At 42.4% G+C, this 17,621-nt stretch overlaps 1 protein-coding gene across 1 annotated transcript in view; it reads right to left on the reverse strand.

The window, feature by feature from the left end:
* The window catches only part of LOC109910618 (sulfhydryl oxidase 2-like), a 121,056-nt gene that overhangs the window by 30,250 nt on the left and 73,185 nt on the right, over positions 1 to 17,621 (reverse strand). Inside the window, exons 13-15 of the mRNA XM_048613399.1 lie at positions 12,811 to 12,862; positions 12,365 to 12,483; positions 5,553 to 5,724 (exon numbers count right to left, since the gene is read on the reverse strand). Coding sequence (XP_048469356.1) covers positions 5,553 to 5,724; positions 12,365 to 12,483; positions 12,811 to 12,862 — 343 coding nt within the window. The remainder of the gene's footprint in view (positions 1 to 5,552; positions 5,725 to 12,364; positions 12,484 to 12,810; positions 12,863 to 17,621) is intronic.

Consider the following 17,621-nt stretch of genomic DNA (forward strand, 5'->3'; position numbering starts at 1 on the left):
ATCCAGCTCTACACCTTGTTATCTTACATTATAAACCCATCCGCTTGTGTTCTTTAAATGTAATTATGTTTTCCACATTTTAAAGTACAGTTTTTAATATTATTAACAATGTTTTTGTTTCATGTGAAACACCGGGTTTGTCCCTGTAAAATGGTTTGACCAAAACTGCTATCAATATTTCTCAGTGAAGAACCTTCTTTTGTGTATATACAAAAATAAAAATCAGTTTAAAATTGCTGCGTTTGGTGTCTGCGTTTTTAAAATATTCCGTTATCAGGCCACGCGTTGCTGGGCTGAACATGGTAAAAAAAAACCCTTTAGATTGCTTCTCCCAGTATAAACCATACCTGCCTTGGTTGCTAGTTTATTATTAGCCATTTTTATTTATAACAAGCAAGGTGGCAAGTGCAAAATGTCAGGGAACAATGTTTGAGATTCCGTTTTCGTTTCGATGAGAATCGGTCGGAATAATTAATCAAAACGCACGGTCCCTTCTAATCTTAGTGGTGATGTTACGCTAAGGTCAGGGCCGGCAAGTTCCTGATACTGGTTGGTTCTGACAAAAGGCACAAACTGCGAGATGTCACAAGCGAACATAGAATTTTAAATGCGGCTGAAAAAACTAACTCCAACGTAAACACCTCAAGTGGGAAGGCAAGGATTTGCATTACATACTCGAGCACACATTTAAACCAGAGATTCGTAAGAACCCCTGCAAAAGCGGTTCGTCTCATTACAACTTCTAGTGTTGACGGTAGCTTGTCGACCCGAATCTCTACGTCTATACTCTCAACACGGCTAACAGCATTTCCTGCTTCGATTTGGGAAGAACTCGTTCCGCCCAAAATGTAGTAGATATTGGGATGTATTTGCCAGTGCAGAGTAAAGACCAAATTGCAGTTAGATGTTAGCAGTGGGTGCGCTGTAGGATCGACTGGCTTGTGATTCGAAACCATTTAAACTACCGAACTTTTCATACTCTGATTAATTTCTCATTATTTTGTTTTTAAAGCGGTTTCTCGGTTTACCAGGTGAATTATGTAAAAAGGGAAGGATCAGTAAAGTTGATGTACAGACTTCTGTACAATGCCGCATTCGAGAGAGTGACATCCTAGATATAAGCAGAAACTTAGACAGGTCTGGGAGCTTCTATCAATAGTTTCTAGACCGAAATGTTAACTCTATTTTGTCTTTCCACAGATGCTGCCTGACCTGCTGAGTTTCTCCAGCAATTTCTCTTTTTGTTTTAGATTCCCAGCATCTGCAGTTCTTTGCTTTTGTGACACCTTACACTTTGACATAGAATATTATAAATAAGCGATAAACTAACTTCAAATTATCATCACATTAAAATAGGAAGGAGGGGCGTCTTACGTAAAAAAGTGCGCTATATTTCTGTACTGTTTCATGTGCCAATTGCCTCAATACCCGAAATATTACTGCATACCATCAGCAAAATCATAGATTATAAAATTATATTTATAAAATTATAAATTTCATGGATAACGCGGCGGTAAGTCTTAAATTAAAACAGCAAACGGGAAGTCTACAATTACAGCAAAGCAGGTCTACTCTCTCTGTTCACGTGTTCATATGTAATCTCAGATGTTTGGTTCGGATCTCGTGCAAGGTACTCCCCAAAATTATTTTCTTTGTCAGGCTTCGTGACCTACAACTTCACAACCTACCCCCTCCCACCCCCATGAAAAAGAACACGTCCACTTTATCTGTATTCCCAATATATTTAGGCGGGGTAATATTTATTGATCGATGTTTCTGCTCCTACTGAGCTATTTTTACTGATAACAGCGTTTTGCAGGAGTAAACTGTTTTAGAAAACTCAATCTTTCTACCTCCGCCCTGAATGTAATTTATCGCGGCGTCTAAAAGTAGAGATAGCAGGAACTGCAGATGCTGGAGAATCTGAGATAACAAGGTGTAGAGCTGGATGAACACAGCAGGCCAAGCAGCATCAGAGGAGCAGGAAGGCTGCGTTTCGGGTCTAGACCCTACTTCAGAAATGTAGACTTTTCTAAAAGTAGACTTTTTTTGTCGATGTATATTACAGTTGCAAGCTATAATCCAAGAATAGTGTCTATCACCTTGCAATGACTTTATATCTTATATACTTTATATCACTATACCTTAATGAATTTTAGCATTCGACATGTTTAAATAAGAATTAAACTCGCTGCAGGCGAACAGTGGGGAAGTGGAAATCACTGTGGATTAAGAGTTAATATTATTATTAATTATAATTAAATAACAGTTATGATAAGGAAGTTCTGACGAAGAGACACTGGAATTGAAATGTTGACTCTGTTTTTCTCTCCAGATGTTGCCAGACCCGCTGAGTTCCTATAGCACTTTCTGTTTTTTTTATTTCAGATTTTCAGACCTGTCTAAGTTTCCGTTCCACTATAATATTCCCTTTTTTGAAATAAAAGTCACTTCAAGATATTAGTTTCTTCCTGAAGTGACAATGAAACAGACTGAAAGCTGGTTGGAGATGTTAATGGAACTGAATTTCTCACCACCCCGAGAGGATTGCACGATTGGGTTGAACTTTGATCTGTCTCCAACTCCCTGGCTCGCCTGAAGTCCAACCTTCAACCATAGCATTGGAATTAGTCTGGGCTGGAGACGTCCCTCTTTCTGAATGGAATTTACTACCAGCGCATTAAAAGTAAAATATTCAAAGGTTGTGACATTATATTTTTAAATGAGTTAAAGTGGATTCATTCTTTAAATCGACGTACTGTATCTTGTTATTTCTCTAGCGTTTTGTTCAAATGCGATAGAGACCCTTTTTAAACTTATGTTTAAGAAAACGTTAAACAGAAAAGGCAGGTTTTCGGCTATAAAGCTGCGGCCACTCAAACAATTATTAATTTAAGTAAATATACACGGTGTTGCTAAATTATGAAGATAGTGTGCATTGTTACTTTAAAATAACATTTTAATTATCTATGCAGAATTATAAAACAGTAAACGTGTTCTAATCCCATGCCGGTTCGCTAATCGGTGAATGTCTCTTAAAACCAAACCCAGGGTCTCCAGTTCTGTCTCCTACCATCGCCGCTTGTCAAAGCTCTGACCCAGTTCGGCGGATGGGGGATTTGAAAGACTAATCCTCGCCTTTCAATCTCTGCTTCCAGCAAGAAGATAGAAAAGAGATATTAATCTTCTGGGATCAGAAAATAAAACTAAGGAATGGGGGAGGTGGGTATTGCGGGGGGGCGGAATTTAAGGACAAATAAGAAGCTTAGTCTCTTGGCTGGATGTGTAAGTGCTGAGGATACAGACCGTGTCTGTGTGTCTCTCACCGATACTCACACGGATATGAAACGAACTCTCATTTTTGCGGTCGATTACTTTCGAAATCCTAAATTCAGCAGGAGATTTGCTGCAGGCCAAGGTTATTGCTACCGATGTTACACAGATACAATTCTTTGGGAAGTCGAGCGCACGAATTAGGATGCAGAATATAATGACAAACAATTATAAATAATGTAAAAACTAAATAAAATTATGCAATGTTTATCTAAATATAAAGAAAGATTAAACTACAGGGTCTTGCCATACTTACAGAGGTATGGTTATATCTGTAATTAACGTACATTTTTAAGAATGAGAACCACTAATGTTTTAACTCAAAAAATCTTTCAAAATCATATTTTAAAGTTATCCCGGTCAGTTTTGGGGAGTTCTCGTTTCTTCCTCAGTCGGGATGAATTATCCTTGGTAGGGAACGAGTCTGGATGGAATTAATAATCTTAAATCGAACAGATTCAACATTCAGCCGCATGTAATTTTGTTTAGAAGTAGAATATTTGGTACCCTCCCTGATTCTCCCTCATTTTCTGAATTGTATTTTTTTGCGTTCGGAATATATTTAACTGGTTAGAACCAGTGTTCTGGCTATTTCGTCCTATCGTCCTGATTTTCTTTTTAAACAAAGAGTGATTTTATATAGAGGCCCCGGGACGTCCCAAAGTATTTTACAGCCACTTTTCAATTGCATTCACTGTTACAGCAGCAACCGCAATTTGTTCGAAGAGGTCCAGCAAACAACATTGTGACAGTCGTAAACTTTGAGGTACTGTTCGAAGGGGGCTACATAACAGCGAGGACACAGGGTGGGCGGAGGGATCTCCTGGCAACAGAATCATCGGGTTTCTATTCACGTTGGTCTGAGAGGGCTCGGAGACCTTGCGACAATGCAGCCTCCCGTCAGCGAGGATTCTAACTCAGAGGGCACTGAACTGCGGGCTCATTAAAATCAAAACCCCATCTCACGCTTTAAAAACAGATAAGCATAAAAGCGGGGCATTTAAAAAAATACACATTGCGATTTCAGAGTCAGGGTTAACGCAATCACCGTTGCCCAATGAAGGGGCAAATCACCAGGTCGGTTGAAGAGTCACTGGACCCGAAACGTTAACTCTGCTTTCTCTCCACAGATGCAGCCAGATCCTCTTTGTTTTTCCAGTAATTCTTGTTTTGCTTTCAGATTTCTATCAATAGCAGTTCTTTATTTCTTCGGTTAGCATTATTTTATTTAAATAGGCTTTTCCTTTTCCAAAACACATTCTGGATTTCTGTAGTTCTGTGTTTCAGTAGATTAGAGACAGCATCAATTTGAGGAACTTTCTTTTTTCCCCAAAAAAATTCAATTATTTTAAAGAAGTCTGAAAATAATGGACCAAAGCAACAGACCAAGGATATAAGCAGAGGATGCTGGAAATAGTGTATTCTACTGAAAGATCCTTACCCCCGAAACGTTAACTCCGTTTCTCTCTCCTCAAAGATTAGCAAGCCTGCAGAACATTTCTAGCGTTTTTTTTCACATTTATGAAAGCCCTGGATTTCGTGCCTCTGAATTTTAGATAATCTGCCTGGAGATCCTGATTGGGATTGTTGTGTTTGTGTAGCTTAAAGAAGCTGCCATTCTACAGGCTGAGGGCTTTTCTGTAGGCTTCAGCCTGGGATGTCAACAATTTTACAGTTTCCTACTCCTGATCGACGTTTATGTGTTTGCGTATGTATATGTGTTTGTGTCTGAGTGTGTTTGTATCTGTATGTCTGATTGTGTTTGTCTGTGTGTGGCCTTCTGCTTGAATCTACATGTCTGAGGGTGTCTGTGTGTGTTTGTGTCTGTGTATATCTAAGTACATTTGTATCTGTATGTTTGAGTGTGCGTGTGTGTGTTTGTATTCATGTGTGTATGTGTGTGTGTGTGAGCCTGTATCTCTGTGGATGTTTACTTGTTTGTCAGTGACTGTGTTTGTGAGCCTGTGTTTGTGTGTGAGTGAATGTATGTCAATCTGTTTCTACCTGTATATATGTCCGTGTGTGCGCGTATCTGTGTATATGGCTGTGCGTTTGTGACGGAGAGTGTGGTGTTTATGTACACGTGAATGAAACTGTGCGAATGTGTGTATTTGTATCTGTGTTTGTGAGTGATTGGGAGAGTGTGTATGAGTGAATGTGCGCAGATTTGCATGTGTCTGTGAGTGCGTGTGACATGTTGCTGGATAAATCGTACTTACTTGAAGAAATCCTCTTTACAGTAAACGCTATCTCCTCGGCTGAAGCATTTCTCCGTCAGTTGTTTCTGGCAGTCGCCGCATTTTAAGCACTTGCTGTGCCAGTGACGGTCCAGGACCTTCAGAATAAATCTGTCCACGATGTGTTGATTGCAGCCGGCACACAGTGGGATATCTGCACACACAACACTCTCCGTTTAGTGTAGGCAAATCACACCGCGAGCCTTGTACAATATTTACATTTAAAACAAATGTCTTCAGAACTAAACACAACGAGAACCTGTATGTGTGTGTGCTGAAAATAAATAAAACGAATTCTGCAACAGCAGTGGTACTTCGACACTGATAACGACGCAGCTCCAGATCCCCTGATCCTTGAGCGACTCTGCGAACGAGGCAACGAATTATACAAAATACAAACGAAATAATGCAGGCACATAATTTCTGAGTAACGTGTATATTAAAACGACATCAAGCGCACTGGGACACAAAGCAGAAACAAATGCAAGTGCTGAACTCAATCAATCGCAGGCCTTTATTGCAAGAACTGGGTCGTGTGGTTTCAGAGTAAGGAGATTGTGGTAATTTATTTTTTAGTTTGGAATCGGAACTTGCCGATCAAAATTAGGTTCCAGAGTTGACAAATATGCACTCAGGCACAGGTACCTCAAAGACGAGTCTCAGAAACGTAGACTTCAGCCTCAGAATCGTCCAAGTAGGCACTAAACAAAATGCTGCCGTCTAATTTGTTTTTAAAATAAAGGAGCATTCACTGATTCGCGGATTGGAGGTGATCTGTTGGGCTGGAAGAGGAGAGGGAGATTGGAAGGGTGCAGAGAAATTAACTTCCAGCCTATAAATAGAAATCTGGTCGCAGTCTCATTTCGATCTGACCCCTCCCCGGCCTAACGGAGAAACGGAAATCAAACCAAAACCTTACGTTGCATTGTGATCTTCAAGACCTTTGAGGGAATCGGGCGGAATCCAGTGATCAGTGCTGACGAAGGGTTACTGGACTCGAAATATTAACTCTGTTTCCTCTCTTCACCGATGCTTACAGACGAGCCGAGTTTCTCCAGCACTTTCGGTTTATGCTCCAGGCGTGAGCAGTTTGGCTCTCAACCAGGACGCGAGACGGCTGGGGGTTTTGGGGGTGGAGTGGGAGGGGTAGTCTGGGGAGAGAGGCGGGTGGGGTGGGGGTGAGTTAAAAGAGGGAGGAGTGGAGTAAAAGCGACCCTGTGTATACAGCAGCCCAGCTCTCCACCCGAGAGAAGGTATTCCTCCAGATACAGTCCTCGTCACAATCCTACTCCATGAGGGGAGATTCATAGAGGAATCCCTTCAAGGGGAACCTGAATCATTGGATATCCAAAACAAAACAAAAAAAAATCCCGAGTAGATGGGTCAAGGATCACTGGAGTCCGGCAACCTCCAACAGCTGCCAATCAGCAAATGTGCAAGGCCAGCGACCACTCTGCCGAGGTAGACCGCACCTTTCGCCACGCAATGTTGACTCCACCTCACTTCCAGCACCTTGGCTACCAGAGCCCTATCAAAAGTGAAAGCGAGATCCGTGGCCAGTTTTGGTTCTGTGTTGGTGAGTGTTGCCCAGATTCAGCTCCTTAGCAGGGACTTGCAAAGTGGCTATATATACATATCAACACTTTAATCACATATATAGTCTATAATACATATAATTAGGAATATACACTATAATATATGATTAAACTACTTAATGGGTAAAGCAGATAAATACAATATATAATTACATATTTATATATTAAACGCTTTAATTCCTTCCCATTTCAACAACAGCCTGTTTAACCCCGTCTCCTACTTTGAGACTGCAACTATATTTATCAGAAATGCCTAAATATTTATCAATTTTTTTCTATTTAATTTTGGAACGGCGAACCTTCGGGATTTTTAGAAGTCAAATGACAATACACAACAATATCCAGCTATCCGTCGTTCTGGTGGTTATAAAGATTGGGCTTGTTATTGTTTTACTGTTTTAATTTCATTTTGGAGAGAGCGGGGGGTTTATTTAAACGATGTTGCGGAGAGTTTTGCATCCGATTGGAGTCAAAGATCAGTAATATTGAGGAAAGGCCTCGAGAGATTCACTAAAAGTAAATGTGATTTCCAGAGAGTGCGTGTAGGCAATATTAAAAGCCGTTTCATTACAGGAGGTAGGGACCCTACGCATTAACGACGCAGCTCCCTTTACAAGTGCATCGGCGTGCAGACCTGAGCTGTTTGCCGTGATAGGAATTAGACGGTGTTTAAAACCTACGGTGCAATTCATAATCTGGCAATGTGCGTTCTACCGCATTTAGAAATTTAGGAGGGTTGGCTGTGCATCGGCATTCCAAAGCTTGCAATGTTTTAAACCCTGAGTACAATGTTTGGAAGAGTTAGAAGTTGTCTATACATACACGCTTGAGCGCGCGCATTTATTGTAAGATTAATGTCCCTGATATTGTTAATCCCCTCTTTACAAGACAAAGACATTCACAAAAAAGACACGGTTTATATAGTACGTTACATAAAATTATTTAAACAATTGTTCTTTCTTATTAGCACATGGAGATTTGGAAGAAGAGGGGAATGAGGGATAGAACCGTCTGAGATAATAATCAAACAAAGAACTGCGGACGGTGCAGACCTGAAACTCACAAACATCAGAAATCGCTGGAGAAACTCAGCAGGTCTGGCAGCATCTGTGGAGAGAGAAGCAGAGTTAAAGTTTTGGGTCCGGTGACCCTTGGAACTGAGGAGGGGTCCACTCGATCCGAAACGCTAACTCTCATTTCTCTCCATAGACGCTGCCAGACCTGCTGAACTTTTCCAGCAATTTCTGTTTTTGTTTCTGATTTACAGCATCCGCAGATCTTTCGTTTTTTTTTATCTTAAAACAAACATATATGTATACTACTGTCTTAGTTCTCATTTCAATAAAACGAGCGTTCATTGTCTTCTGTCTAATTTGTGGATTTGAAACGATCTGTTGGAGTGAAAGAGGTGGGGACGGTTGAAATGATCCAGAAAAATTGACTTTCAGAAAGTAAAGCATCAACCTCAGGGGAAAATTACCTTCGGCCCATCGTAACCGTGTTGGACATCGAGCCTCTGACTATCCTAATTCAATTTCTGTAATCGAAGGCCTGTAGCCTTGCAGATATTTTCCAATCAGCCTGCTCAGAAATGTTATGAAACTATTTTGGAGCGGGTGAGGCTAAATCCAGGCCTCCAGGTTCAGAGAAAGGCCACTGCCGCTGCTCTATCAGAGCCTGGCAGTCTTGTATGCTATGGCGATTCAAGTGTTCAACTAAATACAGAAAAATTATGAGGGTTCCTGTCTCTACCACCTTTTTAGGCGGTGAGTTCCAGATGAAAACATATTTCCTCACATCCCCTCTAAAAATCCTTTTCCTTATCTTAAGACTGGGCCCCATGTTATTGACCATCCTACCAAGGGGAATGGATGGGTTCTCCCTATCTATGTCTCAGAACTTATTACAGCTCAATCAGACCTCGTTTCCCCCGCACCCCCCCCCAACTCGATTTTAAGGAAATAAATCAATGCAAATCAGTTCGCTGCTTCGTTGAGATCTGGCCCCTCTCCCGCCTAACCGAGAAACTGAAGTCAAACCACAACCTTACGTTGCACTGTGACTGTGAAATGGTTTGAGGGAATTGGCGGAATGGTGATTTCCGGTACGAACAGTTTGTCAAGCAAACAGGGCGCAGCCTATTTAATTATATTGGGGGAGGGGGCTGCGAGTCTTTTTTTAATTGCGTTGGTATTATCGGGGGCAGGTGGATTCATAGAGGAGAATGGGGGCAACTAGCAAAGCTAACATCATATCTAGACCAATTTAGTTCTCCTCACCAAAAAAAAAGAGCCCTTAAGGCATTCCTCCAGGGACAGTCCCCTCCGCACATTACCCTATAAAGGCAAAATTTTGGATTTAGCGGTTTCAGGAGGAACCTGAGCTGGTTTGATACAAAAAAAGACGGGTGGTTCAAGGGTCATAGTAGCAGCCAATCAGGTAGCGGAAGGCCAGAGACTCCTCTGTTTAGGTAGACCGCAACTTTTAGACACTAGCATTAACTCCACTTTATTTCTGAGCACCTCGCCCACTGACAAACTGTTCCCTTATTCGTCTTTCACATCCCAGTAACAAATTCAATGGTTAGCTTACCAGCAGCTCCCACCCACACACACCTACTGCTTTCCTTCATTCTGCGGATGTGCTTTCGCTCGACGCCCTATACACCCTGGTGCTGGCTGTTTGAGACAAATGAGTGATATGTCCGGCCACTTCAGCGGGCAGTTAACCAAGTTGGTGTGGGACTGGAGTCATGAATAAGCCGGACCCAGCAAAGACGGCAGGTTTCCCTATCTGATGAAGAGTCATCTAGACTCGAAACGTTAGCTTGCTTTCCTTCCACGGACGCTGCCTGACCCAATGTGATCTCCAGTATTTTTTGTTTTCAGTACAGATTCCAGTTTCTGCAGTAATTTGCTCCTAGGTTTCTCTATCTACACAGCTTTAATGAAGTAGTTCATTTCTGGGCCAATTCCATACTCACTTTCACAGACAAATTTCCACAAGAAATACCCATTAACTCAATTGAAATTTGCAAACATCTAAAGTGGGATTTGGACTCCCATTATTAGCCTAGCTCTAGCATCAATACTACAAAAATCAGCTATGAGGGGAGGGGTGGGGATGTCTTGTGGTTCAGGCGGTAGTGTCCTTATTTCTAAAGCTAGAGGCTCCGGGTTCGGGTCCCAATTCAGGGCTTGATGATCCAACAGTTCACTGTGGTGGCTTCGGCAAACATGGGACCATTCCAGTCGTTCATAAAGTATGCAGCAAGAAACTGCCTTCCAGCAACATCCAATAACTGTCACCAGGACAGCGGCGAGAGCGAGAATCAGAGTGGGAGAACGAGATACACACACGGCCACTTACTTACACGATACATCTTAATCGGCTGTTGGCAACGCAAGTAGTAAGGGAGTCATATTAAAACTGCGGAGTCGGGAACGCGCATTAATCCCTAAAATTACTGCTGAAATTTTGAGGCGACAGGCGTTTCGCTTTAAACAATGAAAAATAGATTTTTCTATACAGTGAAACAGAACATGAAATGAGTATGCTCCATGTTAGCTATAATTTACACGATTAAATATAGCGGTGCATTGTCGGTGGTTTGCTATCTTCACCTTGTAATTTCCTCTAGTTAAAGCCTGCATTGGTCAGTCCACTGTCGAACAGGCCCTCAGATTATAATGGAATTCCCTTTTTTTCATCCTGGTCTTTCTGTTATTGCTTTAAACTCCAATTATCTCTGCCTTATTTCTAGTGCATTGTATGTATATTGTATGTATGTATATATAGAGTGAAAGTTTCACTGATGAATCTGGTAATGTTTAGTGCCCACCATTCCCTTGCTTACTTGGGATAGACGTCAATCAGAATGTGAGACGCAAATTCCAGTTTTTTTTTTGCTATGTTTCCTGCTCGCTCCTGGATTAGAACTGGTTCGGTGCAAGCCGCAAACTCTCTGTGAACTATAGAGGCGAAGGTTGTCCACTCTCCTCATAACACTTGCAGCGCGAGTGCTTCTTCTCGGCAGGGAAAGAAAGCGGCGCTTTTAAAATGTTTGTTTTTGTATGAAATCTGCATCCTTTGCCTATGCATAGCGATGAACAGGCAGTTTACACGGACTGTCATAGATAGTAACGGCAGACTGACATTAAATATGCACTGGTATGAGCATTTTGCGTTTCTCTTCGTCAGCCAGATCTTTTTTATGATAGCGCCTTGCAGTTAAACTCACAGGCAAGGGAATTTGCGAAGCGAGTTTAAGTTACCTCTCCGTTGTCACATTAACTTACTCCGAGCCCATGTGCACCTCTTTGTTATTATAACAGCATTTTTACAAAAAAAAATCCCTTGAAATGAATCCATTCGAGGCCTCTCCCACTGAAGACTGCGATCACAATATGGAAATGAAAACTGTCTCTGCTCCTAAAAGTTACAAACTCATTGTTAAATGCCGTGCGAGGAAGGAAGAATGGGGAAGACGAGACATATGTCAGGTTAGTGACATTCGCAAGACTCTAATCCCCCGTCAGCGTTAACAATAATCAATGTTACCGAAGTAAGAAGCAAAACCTCCTGATAGATAAAAGGAGAGGGGTGTGTGAACTCTGTACACGCGAGGTCGGATCTCACAACCCCCAAATAATTCAAATTTTAAAAAAAAATTGTTGTGGCATTAAGACCCAATCGCTTGGCGTAATTATAAACAAGTAATTTATTTCTGGATAGCAGCCGTTTGAAATAACCTACAAACTCTGAACCCACCCCCTGTGGTCGTATTCCTATTGCAAATCTGACCATAGTAAAGGGCGTCGAAAACACAGAATCTATTTAAAGACTGAACATAGTTGGCCGGCTGTTGGGAGGGGTTTATTGTTAATTCGGCGCCTTAAGTAATTAAAATGTTAAAGTGTGTAAAATTTCAAATGGAAATATCACCTAATTAGTTAATTGACTGGTTTTAAGAGTTGGCCGGCATTGGTTGATTACGCGTCTGTTTATAGTGAAATTCTCCAGAGCTTAATTTTTGATAGTGCCCGGCTTTTGACATCAGACTGATTTTATCTAACACTGCATCCAAAACTCCGAGCGGAAAATACATCAGCAAGAGTCTAGAAGTGGTATGTGAGGTGTACGGCCGTTCAGATAATCACAATATCCCGCGCCGTGAATAAAGTGAGTTGGACTCAGTACCTTTGCGCAGATCATCATTCTGGGTCCGGAAGTCGTGCGGCGCATCCGTGTTTAAATTCCCCCCTGGCTTCAGCTCAGTAGCAGCATCCATTTCTGCCCCAAACCCAAAGTCGCTGCCGCTGGTTTTGGAAAGCACTTGCCCCGACCTTCAGCGTCTATCCAGGTCAACTTTTCAAAAGTGATAGTTTGGGGCACTGGGACGTATTCCGTGTGCAGAGTTCGCCCATTGAGCAACGATCTCAGAGTCACTGGCAGTTGCAGGGCCGATGTGTTATTACTGGCTGGGCAGACCAGCGAGTGGAGATGGTACATTGCGTGTACGGCGCACACACACACACACACACACACACACACACACAGAGACACACAGACAGAAATAGTCACATACACAAAGACAGAAGCTCACACAGACACAAACACAGAGGAATAGTCACATAGACACAAACGGGCAGATTGGCAGACGGTCACACGCGCACAAACACACATACAGAAAGTCACCTACACAGACAGACAGAAACTATTAGACAAACGGTCATATGCTCTGTTCGTAACTCCAGCGACTGAAAGGTACAACAAAAAGCAAAGATCTGATCCAGCTCCTCTACACTGGAGTCAGCCCACGAGTAGGAGGTTGGGTAGGATTGGGGGAAGGAACATCTGTGCTCAGGCGAGAAATAAACCTGTAGACTTTCCCATCTACTGATTTAAGTTTTTGCCCGCATAACACATTATAAAGTAACTGGCGAAGTCCCGAATATTTCTTCAATTTTTTTGCCATTATATGGTTTAATTTGTGCTGGACACGTTTAAAAATATTTTACATAAAATGTACTTTAACTTACTTTTGTTCTGAAGTGGAATTTGAATCAAATCTGACCTTTAAGGGGGGAAAAAAAACGTTGAAAACTGCTTGTAAAGAAGCCGGCGGTGGGGTTCTGGATGGTGCCGGCAGTCATTTGGATGGCGGTGGAACCTGGTAAAGGCGGCTAGGGAAGAGGCAAGTGAAATTTAGCAATGTAGCTGGGTAAAAACCTCCGACAGATAATTAGACTGTCAAATCTCGCCCTTTGGATTCACACCTGATCCTAGACTTTCTCTTGACGAAGATTATATGAAAATACATTACATATTAATTTATGATTTATTATATATAATAGTTATTATATAGTATACGCACCAGGGATAAGTGGTCATATTTGCATTTTACACATATATAGAATTGTAATTGCACTGGTTGTGAATATGTAAATGTAGCCTTGTGTTTGTGTTTTTATTTGTATATTTTGAATATGCTTCCAGAGTATTGAATTATATACAAATTCTTCTATACGTGAAATCTCGCTGACTCTCACTCTGTGTGGCTTTTAGTTTTTTTTTATTCTATTTCAAGGCAGAACCGGAAGACAAGTCCAGAAAATTACCAACACGATTTGGTAATGTCGTCCTTGGCGTTTTCCTGTCGGTGGTTTCGTTTAATTAGGGTGGATTTATTTCAATTTTCTAATGTATATACAATATTGAGGGCTTTGTTGGCATCGCTTGTCTATTTTGTTTTCAATTCGGCTACGGTGCGACAAAATTCAAAATTCTGGCGTTTTAAAATTGCTCCTGCATCCCGGAAAAACCTTGGATTTGCACAACTGTCACTCTAAATATCAGGGAGGGTTGGAAGAGGGTGGGTTGTGGGACTGACTGAGAAAAGTCTCTGAACTGCTTCCCTCAAATATTTATGCGTTAGATATTAGAATACATGTGCTGCAGCATGGATAAATGGCCATATGGTATACACACGTCATATAACATGGTCATATAACATACACTTATACATCGGGGACTCATGGTCATATGGTATATGTCATACGCCAGAAATACATGGTTATATAACGTACACATGTATTGCAGCATGGATGCATGGTCACATAGTATACGCATGATAGTGCACCAGAGTTACATGGTTATATAGTGTAGACATGTAATGCAGAAGGAGTACTGATCATATAGTATGCAAATGTAATGCACTAGGAATACACTGACATGATAATGTAACAGGGAAACATTGACATACAATATACACAAGATAATATACAGGAATACATTGACATATGTATACACATGACAATGTACCAGGGATAAATGTTCATATTTACTATTTCTATAACCTATTATGTTAATCACCGCTTCAGGACAAGGAGACACATGTTTAAATTGGCTTGATATCGTTTTGAATAAAGTGTCCGGCGCATCGGGGAAAACATCTATTCAGCTAAATGTATGAGTAAATTATCTCTGGTAAACATATCGATCAAATTTCAAATTAAGGGGTCGTTTAAGAAAATATGGATGACAATTAACACGTGAGGATTGTGTAACTAACTCACGTAGAAGAAATCACCCCCAGGATATTGTACGCGGAAGACACTCTGTCTCTTGTTAATGCTGAATACTCACCCAATGCACACTTTCCCGTCTCAGGTTATCCTTTAGAGAGTATTCGAAATCGCTAGGCTCTGTCCACAGCCTTTGCCTGAGCGACGCAAACGGTCGCTATCGGTCCCCGCGGGGATCACTCGTTTAGGAGGCCGTACTGCGAGCTCAGACACCTCTCACAATGTTAAATGTCGACGCCAAGAATGGGCCTAATGTTACTAAACAGGACACGCTATCCTAAAACGCCTTACCTACTTGTTAGAGAGAAAACTAGTGTTGCATTTCTCAGGAATAAAGAGAACGATCTGCCTGACCCACCGCCTCCAGTTTGTTTTTGGAATATTCTGCGCTCAATGAAATGTTAAGTAACACCCTGATAAATTTTGTTGACGCTGATCTTTAAAACGGAGCGGTGCCTGGGGAAATCAGGCTGTAGTGCTACTGATGTATCTCCTGATGAATTCAAAATCAATGTCCCATTTGTTTGCATTCCGAGAGTTTATCAAACACATCTTTTTGTAAACGACCGGCGCTTCAGTCGTATCTCTCCCCTAACTTTTTAAAGATTTGAATTTTTGTTGTTTACGTTCCCTTGAAGGGGCTGATGAAAGCAGGGTTTGGTGGGCTGGGGTTCAAGGCGCAGCGGCATGTGGTCGGCGAGAATAATGGGAGCCGGGGAGGGGTCATGGGGTGGGGGGATAGCAATCTGACCCAACATCTTTTTTAGAGAGAGAGGGAGAGGAGGTGATGGGGTTTGGGGTGAGTGGTTAATTTGCTTCTTAAAACTGGCTAGCGGCGGTAAATTCGACATCAAATGGCAATGAATATTTTAAGATTAAAAAAACTGAAAGAACTGCGGATGCTGTAAATCAGGAGCAAAAAATTGCCGGAAAAGCTCAGCAGGTCTGGCAGCATCTGTGAAGAATAAAAAATCAGAGTTAACCTTTCGGGTCCGGTGACCCTTCCTTACAACACAGACGACCTTTCTTCACCGGACCCGAAAGGTTAACTCATTTTTTTTTTCTTCACAGATGTTGCCAGACCTGCTGAGCTTTTTCCATCAACTTTTGTTTTTGATCGTTTTAAGATCTTATCCCGCTGTGAGAGGCACACACAGAAAGCAAGCTTCTCTGCTCGCGAATCGGAAGAGCCCGGGTGCAGGTTCGAGTCCGGGAAGCGTTAGAATCTGACTTTGACCCATCAGTTCGAAGGTAAGAAAGTTGGAAACACTAAAGTCACCAGCATTTTCCAATCAGGCTGTCAACATGCTTCCCAATTTTCACTGCGATTTTTAACCTCACTTAGCGGGTTTCGTTTTCAAAGCGACTTCTTGTTCCGCCCTCACAAGCACTGGAAATGATATTGACTCAATATAAGATGAAACTTGTTTTTTTAGTCCTAAATTCAATAGGCGCTGTATCTTTTGATATTCGGCCATGGGATGTGGGCACCAATGGCTAGACTAACGTTCGTTGCCCCATCCTTAATTGCTCAGAGAGCTTTTAAAAGCCAACCACATTGCTGTGGGTTTGGAGTCACATGTAGGCCAGACCGGGTTAGGATGACAGATCTCCTAAAGGACACTTAGCGAACCAGATGAAGGTGAACCACATCCCAGATCTTGAACCTGAGGCGCTGGGTGTCCAGGCCGTTCTAGATACTGGTATGCCACCCTTCCCGTGGTTAGCGAATGCGTCAGCCCTGCCAATACTGAGTTGGCTGGTTAAGACTGGAGAACAACATCAATGAAATACTATGACCAGTGGTTAGCACTGCTGCCTCACAGCTCCAGACACCCAGGTTCGATTCCAGCCTCAGGCGATTGTCTGTGTGGAGTTTGCACACTCTCCCCGTTTCTGCGCGGGTTTCCCCGGGGGTGCTCTGGTTTCCTCCCAGGGGGTTGGGGCGGGGTTGGTGGATGGACCATCTAAATTAGCCCATAGTGGTCAGGGATATGCAGGCTAGATGGGTTAAACATAGGAAATGCAGGATTATAGGGATAGTCTGGGTGGGAAGCTTTTCGGAGGGTGCCTGGTGCAAAAGTCGATGGGCCGAATGGCCTCTTCCCGCTCTGTAGGGATTCTTTGATTCAATGATCAGAGAGACATGCCCTCCAGTGCAAGTTGTATACGCAGCACACTGTCATCTGTTACTCCGAGGGACATCTGGCTATACACCGAGGGGTTGTGTGGGCCACCGATCATGTCAGACAACCTGAACTAGCTGCCTCCTGTGAGATCAGGGATGGGATGGGCCAACCAAAAAACAAACAGGAATCTCATTCCCAAAGGAATGACGGAGGAGGTGCTGGGCTGTAGGAAATGTGTGCCACACTGAGGATACATCGGCCCCCGCGGCCCCCTCAAACATTCGACTATTTTTGGCGGAACGTTGTCTGAACAACCTTGGACATCTTGTTAATAAACCGTTGGGTAAACTGAAGGCAGCAAATTTTGTTTCCGCTTGGAGGCATGCCCCACTGGAGATTGCCGGGGATTTTATCTTTATCTCACCCTATCTACTTAACCCGAACTGTCTCCAGCACCAACTAATTAAACCGAGAAATGGGGCCAGACACCGGCCTGGACAGACTTGCTGCGCTCATGGTCGGGTATGGCTGGACGGTAGAATTTCACAAATATTACTCGCTGCGCTTCCTTGTGGTCGTTTCCCCGCCATCCTCACTCTATGATCCTCATTTACCAAACCTCTCTACGCCCCACAGCTCGCCCCCTACACACACACACACTCACCCACACACACACATACATACCCCCATACACACTCACAAACACACATCCACACATACACACATACATACACACCCCCA

This window comes from Rhincodon typus, chromosome 28 (genome assembly GCF_021869965.1).
Source record: "Rhincodon typus isolate 14 chromosome 28, sRhiTyp1.1, whole genome shotgun sequence".
Lineage (NCBI taxonomy): Eukaryota > Metazoa > Chordata > Chondrichthyes > Orectolobiformes > Rhincodontidae > Rhincodon > Rhincodon typus.